At 44.2% G+C, this 8,788-nt stretch overlaps 1 protein-coding gene across 5 annotated transcripts in view; it reads right to left on the minus strand.

Moving 5' to 3' along the window:
• ADIPOR1 (adiponectin receptor 1) overlaps nucleotides 1-8,788 on the minus strand; it is an 18,696-nt gene that overhangs the window by 6,680 nt on the left and 3,228 nt on the right. For 4 of the 5 annotated variants that reach the window (XM_017525333.2, XM_017525328.2, XM_017525329.2 and 1 more), the window contains exons 2-3: nucleotides 4,104-4,338; nucleotides 1,326-1,442 (exon numbers count right to left, since the gene is read on the minus strand). In XM_017525333.2, coding sequence (XP_017380822.1) covers nucleotides 1,326-1,442; nucleotides 4,104-4,244 — 258 coding nt within the window. In that variant the 5' untranslated portion in view covers nucleotides 4,245-4,338. Of the gene's footprint in view, nucleotides 1-1,325; nucleotides 1,443-4,103; nucleotides 4,339-7,279; nucleotides 7,388-8,788 lie in introns of those variants that run through there. The other variant, XM_017525330.2, reaches the window with a different exon arrangement.

An 8,788-nucleotide genomic window follows, 5' to 3' on the forward strand; every position in this document is an offset into this window, starting at 1 on the left:
CAGAGTCTTGCTCTGTCGCTAGGTGCCAGGCTAGAGTGCTGTGGTGTGATCTTGGCTCACTGCAACCTCCGCCTCCTGGGTTCAAGCAATTCTCCTGCCTCAGCCTCCCAAGCAGCTGGGACTACAGGCATGCACCACCACGCCCAGCTAATTTTTGTACTTTAGTAGAGACGGTGTTTCACCATGTTGGCCAGGATGGTCGCGATCTCTTGACCTTGTGATCCGCCCACCTTGGCCTCCCAAAGTGCTGGGATTACAGGCGTGAGCCACTGCGCCCAGCTCATAAACATAGTTTTAAGAAACATACAGATCCCTCCTTTATCTCTTGCCAGGAGATTCTACCTCATGTCCCATGCTGGAGTGGTGTGCAATCCTGGCTCACCGCAACCTCCTGTACCATTCCCTCCCCCAATTAGATTCTAAGTTCTTACCACGTCTTTTTTTTTTTTGGTGACAGAGTCTTACTCTGTCGCCCAGGCTGGAGTGCAGTGGCGTGATCTCAGCTCATTGCAACCTCTGCCTCCTAGGTTCAAGGGATTCTCTTGCCTCAGTCTCCCAAGTAGCCAGGACTACAGGCGTGTGCCACCATGCCTGGCTAATTTTTTATTTTTGGTAGAGACACGGTTTCACAGTGTTAGCCAGGATGGTCTCGATCGCCTAACCTCGTGATCTGCCTGTCTCGGCTTCCCAAGGTGCTGGGATTACAAGAGCGAGCCACCATACCTGGCCCCATGTCTTTTAAGAGTAGGGGTTCTTAATCTAGGATCCATGTACTATGGACAGGATCTGAGGAATGATGGAAAAAACTGTATTTCCATTTAGCTCTAAGCAAATTGAGCACTTTCCTCAATTATAAGCATAGGCAACAAACCACAGTATTAGTAGAACTTGTGGCTTTGTCACCAATAGAAATCAGATACTTTCACACATGAGTCCTGAAGGTATCTCAAAGCACTCTATTTATCACTACTAAGAAATTGCAAACTTTAATAAAATAAATGAGTGCTCATCATTAATGCATATTTAATGTGTTAATAAAGGCACTCATATTACTGTCATGCTGAAATATTTGGATGACTTCCAAAGGGACCCCTTGCCTAGAAAAGACCCCCTGTTTTAAGAATATATTTTGAACAATGCCTCACAGAGTAGGCAGTAAAAATTTAGCCAGCTTCATGTTGATTTACCTCATCTTAACCAAAAAAACAAATCCACCCCTTCCCAGGAGTAAAAGTTCTTCGACCCAGCGCAAGCTTGCTGGCTGGGAACATCCCAGACAGGCCTGCTGCCTTTCCCCTTCCAGGACAGAAGCTCACTGGCCACACCTTGTACACAAACTCCTCCATCTTCTCCATGGCGTGGTGGGCTTGCAGCGGAAGTGTCAGTACTCGCACCTCCTCCTCTTCTTCCTGGGGCACTGGGCATGTTTGCTCTTCTTCAGCCTGCGGGGGAAAAAAAACCCATAACAATCTAGGGAGTCATCTCATAAACTGTACTATTCCAGAGCAGAGAGACCCAGAAAAATCCAAACCTAACGCCTTCTGCCCAGCCTCTTTCCTACAGAGGGTCTTGTGGTCTCTTCTCCAAAAGCACGCATGCTGAGTTTACAACACTGGAGACTTATAAATCCTTCATAAATGCTGCAGTGAACATTCTATGTGCAGTGCGTAAGAGAAGGACTCTCACAGACTAGCACTGGAGGAATGCAAGATTAGCACACCAGCTCTAGGCACTGAATAACATCCTTTTCTCTAGAATAGTGGTTCTCAACTTCCCCCAGTTTCCCAAATAGTTCTCTCTTTTAGGTCATTACATTTTCTTTCTTTTTCTTTTTTTTCTCTTTCTCTCTCCACCCCCCCGCCTTTCTTTCTCGAGACAGGGTCTCACTCTGTTGCCTATGCTGGAGTGCAGTGGCGTGATCTTGGCTCACTGAAACCTCTGCTTCCCAGGTCCAGCTATTCTCCTGCCTCAGCCTCCCAATTAGCTGAGATTACAGGTGTATGCCACTACACCCAGCTAATTTTTGTATTTTTTTTTTTAAGACAGGGTTTCACCATGTTGGTCAGGCTGGTCTTGAACTCCCGACCTCAGGTGATCCACCAGCCTTGGCCTCTAAAGTGCTTGGATTACAGGCGTGAGCCACTGCGCCCGGCCTAATTTTTGTATTTTTAGTAGAGACAGCGTTTCACCATGTTACCCAACCTGGTCTTGAACTTCTGACCTCAGGTGATCTGCCCACCTCGGCCTCCCAAAGTGCTGGGATTACAAGCATAAGCCACCATGCCCGGTCCTTCTTCTTCTTCTTTTTTTTTTTTTTTGAGATGGAATCTCCCTCTGTTGCCCAGGCTGGAGTACAGTGGTGCGATCTCTGCTCACTGCAACCTCTGCCTCCTGAGTCCAAGCAATTTTTATGCCTCAGCCTCCTGAGTAGCAGAGATTACAGGCACCTACCACCACAACCAACTAATTTTTATATTTTTAGTAGATATGGGGTTTCACCATGTTGGCCAGGCTGGTCTCAAACTCCTGACCTCAAGTTATCCTCCCATCTTGGCCTCCCAAATTGCTGGGATTACAGGCATGAGCCACCACACCCAGCCTACATTTTCAAAACAATGAAAAAGACACAGAGTCTCAGAGATTTCCTTAACAATAGCTGTGTTCAGAGTTCCCTGTTCACTGACTCTGGGGATGCTGTCATGACTGAAACTTTTTATCTACAGCAGCTCCCAGGAGTACCAGGGCCTCAGAACTGGTTCAGTGGAAAACAGCAGTGCTGACTCCAGGGCCTGAAAGAGTGCACCCAGGAGAGCACCTGGCTGTGAAAGGGAGGGAACTTTCTCTCTCTCTATCCCAAGGCTCTGAATCATGGCTATGGAGAGCCTGGCAGTTCAACTCCTTCTCTGGGCTCTGATGGTCCCTGGCAAACACATGGTCCATCTTAGATTTTGCGCTACAGCTTCCAGCCAGCCTACCCCAATATCCATTCTCTCTCCTCCTAAGTAACCAAGTCCATTTTGTTCAGGGTGACAGTGTTACTGCAGTTTTACTCAGGCTGCATTTTCTAACCTCCACTGCAGCTGAATACAGTTACGTAAGTAAGTTCTGGCCCAAGTGTTCGGAGGTACTTCCTGATAGTTCCTTTATTTAGTTTTGTTTTTCTGAGGCAGGGTTTCACTCTTGTCACCCAGGCTAGAGTGCAATGGCACGATCTCAGCTCACTGCAACCTCTGCCTGCCAGGTTCAAGCGATTCTTCTGCCTCAGCCTCCCAAGTAGCTGGGATTACAGGCATGTGCCACCACACTCAGCTAATTGTTGTATTTTTGGTAGAGACAGGGTTTCACCATGTTGGTCAGACTGGTCTTGAACTCTGGACCTCAGGTGATCCACCCACCTCGGCCTCTCAAAGTGTTGGGATTACAGGTGTGAGTCCTGTGCCCAGCCCTGACAGTCCTGTTAAAAGTGAAAGAGTTGGCTGGGCACAGTGGCTCACACCTGTAATTCCAACACTTTGGGAGGCCGAGGCAGGAGGATCACTTGAGCCCAGGAGTTCAAGACCAGCCTGGGCAACATGGCCAGACCTTGTCTCAACAAAAATAAAAAGGAAAGAGAGGGCCCTTCTTCTCCTCCCTTTTCTTTCATGGTGGGTAGAATGTGGGCAACATATTAAGAGTGTTGGGGTAGCAACACAGGTGCCTGACAGTGGTGGAGCCTCCATATCAGTCCTGGATTCATTACTTCTGAAATGCTTTTGCTTGAGAGACTTCTGTCTTGTCAAAGCTATAAGGATTTTTGTGTGTTACATGAAGTCAAACCTCATCCTAATCAACTGATTCATTCATTCATTCAGACATTTACAGGTTATTTATTGGACCACAGGCCTTGTACTAAGTATTGGGGTTACCAAGATGAGTGAATTCCCAAAAGCTTACAATGAGAAAAACAGAAAACGAGATGTTTATAATAGTATCATAGGACTTGGGTAGAGATATTTCCAGGCTATGTTCCTCCTTTTGGACAGTGAGATCTTAAAAAAAGAGAAAGTGACAGAGTTCTAAGGAGAGAGAGTGGACAAGGGATGACTCCTGGGAAGATGACTTACTTTGGTAGGGTTGGAGATTACCCGTTTGCCCTTCTCTTCTAGCAGGGGTCCCAGTTCAGCCAGTTCCACCGTGTCAGTTTCCCTGTTACTGGCAGGAACCCCATTCCCCTGTGCCACCACAGATCCTTTGTGGGAAGACATCTGGCTGGTACCTCAATACCCTGCAGCTTCAGCTTGGGGAAAGGTTGGGGTCTCTCAGCCCCAGAGGGCAGAGATCTCTCTGTGATGGTTGACACTAAAAGCAAACACAAACATGAAGGATTGACAATTTATTCCTCTTACATTTCATTTCTATGATCTAACATTGAATAAGAAGCTAACCAACCCATATACTGTCTCCAATTCTAAAGAACAGTTAACTGCTTAAATAAAATCTCTTCCTGTCCTCCCTCTTCAATGTCAACCTTTACCCAGAACCTCACTCATCTTATAGGTAAGGCTGAAAATATAACAATTAAGTTGCTTGCTTTCAAATGATCTGTGGTTATTGCACCCAACGTCACCACAGAAAACCAGCTACCCACCCTCAACTCCCTCCTACAGGTATGGAACCATTTAGCGAGAAGAGTCTCCCCTACGACTCCCAAACCTCACTCTGCCCAAGAAAGGTCTAGCTCTGAGATTGAGGAACAAAAATATAAAGCCAACATCTGGCTGCAATTACTATAAGATCATCCAGGCTTAGAAATGAATTAAATGCCAACTGAACTCAGCTAGGCTTTATCTACAATTACCTACAAATGCTGTGATAAATGTGTCATACATACGAAAGGAACTTGGTTGTGGAACAGATGCCTAGTGGTTAATTTCTCTGCAAAGTCTACTAATTCTATTATAGGATTATAGCCTGAGTTCAACCCTGGGATAACAAGCTTTCATCACAATCTGTCCTGCAAGCAAGCAAGCACTTACCTGGAAGCAGGAAGCTGAAGACGAGGAGGCAGCCCCAGTTTGCCCTTTGCCACACACATACCTAATAACTAGCTCCGCAAGAACTTGTCTCAACCACCACAACCCATAATCTAAGCCCCACTCAAATGAGTATTTCAGAAACTAGAGACAGGCACACAGAAAATCAGAAAAACCCAGAATTCCATTTTCTAGGAAAAATCTCAGACACTTGGATTTTCCTGGGTTGGACTTCAGCAGTGGTCTTTAATCGGGCCTCAGAAAAATGCAAATAAAAAAAGAGGGAAAGAGGGAGAAAGTTTCCAAAGATTTCCGCTGTGCTGTAAATTATTAGTACTTTCCCCACCCCCACTCTCCATACTAAGGACTTGATTAGTTATAGCAATAGCAGTAGCCAGAATATTAGCATATTCTTGCATTGGTTACCCAAGCCCCACCCAAACCCAAATAACCACATTGCAATGCAGGGAGGGCCAGGTAACCTGTGCATGGAATGGGTTGCATTCCCGGAGAGGAAACTTAAGCTTAGGGAGCCCCAGTCTTTTATAGTGGACAGTAAACATAACTTTGCTCCTGAGGGAGACACTATGTCGTCCATGGCTGTTCACTATACATACAAATATCTTTGATATCCTGTGTTCTTTTTTATCTAAGAGTAATCAGAATTCCTTCTCAGGGATTATAAATCTCTTTCTTTGACCCCCAAACTCTCTTTCTCTCTCTCTCTCCCCCTCTTCTTCCCTCCTGGAGCTGGGACACCCTTCTTTTCCTGCCCTTGGACATCAGAAACTCCAGGTTCTTCTACCTTGAGATTCTGGGACATGCACCAATAGCTGTTTGAGTTCTCAGGCCTTTGGCCTTAAACTGAGACAGTTATTGACTTCCCTGGTTGTCTAGCTTGCAGATGGCATATTGTGGGACTTAGCCCCCATAACTTCATGAGCCAATACCCCTAATAAATCCCTCCTCTATCCATATGTATGTATCCTATTGGTTCTTTCTGGAGAACACTTACTAACACATCAGGTAAGGGCAATCCTCAAACTTCTAAACAGTTGTGAGTCATGCTATGCTCAACCCACAAGCACAGCTGAAAGCAACCGGCAAATCTAGTCCAAGAGAGACAAAAACAATAACTTGCTATACAGCAGACCTTTATGTGGTGTCAACACATAGACAGTTCCTCTTCCTATAAATGTGCAAGGCTCTGATGAGATGCCAGCACACAGTCATAGTGAACAACTGCACTCAAGGAGAACAGGAAACTAGAGGCTTCTGAAAACCTTGAAGATGGGCAACCCACGTGAGAAGGGACACTGGGAAATCTTTCTCAATAGGCTGACCTCAAAACGTATTTCCTCAAATACTACTCAATCAACAGCTTTACTAAAAAATATTTTATATCGTGAGCAAAAAACAAAAATAGTTTTGGCCATCTTTAATAAGTCTGAAAAGAGGGGCACACTTAGCTTGGAATACTGTTGGCAGTAATTTAGATCAGGCCACCAGGGAAGAAACAAAACAAAACAAAAGTCTGGTTCTGGGATGGAATATATGGATTATAAAATAATAATATCTCTTATTTTGGTTAGAACCTGTATTTCAAGATGAATGAATGAAGGGGGCAGATTCCAGCTTGAGAACATACCACTTAGCTTCTAGCCATGTAGATAAGCGTTCATGTGCATTTTCTTGTGTTTGTGGTGGCTTCTTTTATCCCTTTCCCCAGAGTAAGTCAACACATTCATTGAATATTTAGCAAGGGTATTTAGGACTAGCACCCTAAGGCATTCTAAGATACTGTCCAAAATTCAAGTTGAACAAGTTATAGCATTGTTTTCAAAGAGCCAGATAACATAGGTAGTTTGTGATATGCACAAAATAAGTGATATAATTTGATTGCTCCAGGAGGGCAGTGGAGAGAGAGAACCCCTCAACTAGAATGGTCACACGCTAAATTCGGTTATTTTGAGTGCTATGTGACTATTTTAGTAGAGGCAATAAAATTAATACAGAGAAACTTTAAGTTGGGCAATTAGGGTCCAAAGATCATATGCAGAATCCAGCTTGGCATTCTTACTAATTTCATCATTTGATCTTAAAAGCTTTCATGCCCTCAAGTCTTCTGGCTATCATCACAGTCCAAATCATTTTCTGTTAATTCTTCTGATTCCCTCCAGCTCGTTTATCACTAGTACCGATACCACAACTAACAGTAAGCTACAACTCATCACACAAAATATATCATCATGCATTAAAGTACATACAATGGAGGTCAATGGAGATCATGTCATCATAGTGAGCAAAGTCCATTGTCCAGTTTGGTCTTCTAAACTGTAGCAACACAGAGACAGGAAAGGGAGAGATAGGGATCGGACGTCTGGCAAGAAAGAAGAGCAAATAATACTAGGATCTGAAAATACCTCTTCTCTGGGGTGGACCACTCACATACAATGGAGAATTACAAGTGTGTTTTAGTCTATGATGTAAAATCAGAACAAATCCTTAAGGTGTTAGAATGATCCTAGGAGAGCCAACTTTCTGCCAGCTTTCTATATCCTTATGTATTTTAGAGGAAATGCCTTTCCCCTCAAGCTTGCCACACCCAATATTGCAAATTGTATTTGAGCCAAACTCCACTGAGTGCATTTTTTATGGGATTTCTTCAACTCAAGCTAATAAACCTTTACCACTAAGCTTTCCAACTGGATAAACCTAGGATATTAGAGTAAAGCTGTGGAGCAGGGAGGTGTTTCTGCTTCTATAAATAAGATAATCCTGTGCCAAACTTGGGGAAAAGATTGATTTTTAGTCACCAATCAGTTAACTGGGGAGTTATTTCACTTACAGGTTTTGGAGACATTTATACTATGAACCAATTCCCAAGTTTTCTAGGCTACAGCACACCTTTCCTGGAAGCGAAGACACAAAGCTTCTAAGAGTTTTAAATCTGGGGTTCCCAGGCCTTTAGAGATTCTATGGCTAGGTTCTATCCATGCCTAGCTTGATTCTTGTGCTAAAGCAAGATCAGTCTAGCAGTGTAGATAAAGAACACAGCCAGCTTTCCCCCTATCTACTGTCTGTTAGGATGATAGTTTCACAGCTGTGTTGGAGAAATATGAGTCAAAGCAAAGGCACATGTTTGAAATCACCAAACTGCAGCAATAGGGCCTCAGCTCTCCTACTTGATGTCAAGCCTCTCAGTGGAAAAACAATCTGACTTCCTTTGTAGCTCTTCCCCAATAGAAGTTTTTTTTTTTTTTTAAAGAAAGGGTCTTGCTCTGTCACCCAAGCTGGAATGCAGTGGTATCATCACAGCTCATTGCAGCCTCAACCTGCCAGACTCAAGGAGTCCTCCTACCTCAACTTCCCAAGTCTTAGTAACTGGTACTACAGGCATGTGCCACCATGCCTAGCTAATTTTGTTTATTTTTTGTACAGAGAAGGTCTCACTATGTTGCCCAGGCTAGTCTGGATCCCCCTCGCCTTAACCTCCCAATGTGCTGGGATTACAGGCATGAGTCTCTGTGCCTGGCCAAAGGGGTGTTTTTGAGCCATAACAGACAGGTAAACTTTCCTAATGTCACGACAAAAAAAAGTAAACAGTATACAAGCATATGACGGATTTTAATGCCAGCTTATTTTTTCTGTTTCTTTTTTTTTGTTTTTTTTTTGGAGTCAGGGTCTTGCTCTGTGACCCAGGCTGGAGCGCAGTGGTGCAATCATAGCTCACAGCAGCCTAGTACTCCTGGACTCAAGCAATCCTCCTGCATCAG

Source organism: Cebus imitator, unplaced genomic scaffold, assembly GCF_001604975.1.
Source record: "Cebus imitator isolate Cc_AM_T3 unplaced genomic scaffold, Cebus_imitator-1.0 Scaffold38, whole genome shotgun sequence".
Taxonomy (NCBI): Eukaryota; Metazoa; Chordata; class Mammalia; order Primates; family Cebidae; genus Cebus; species Cebus imitator.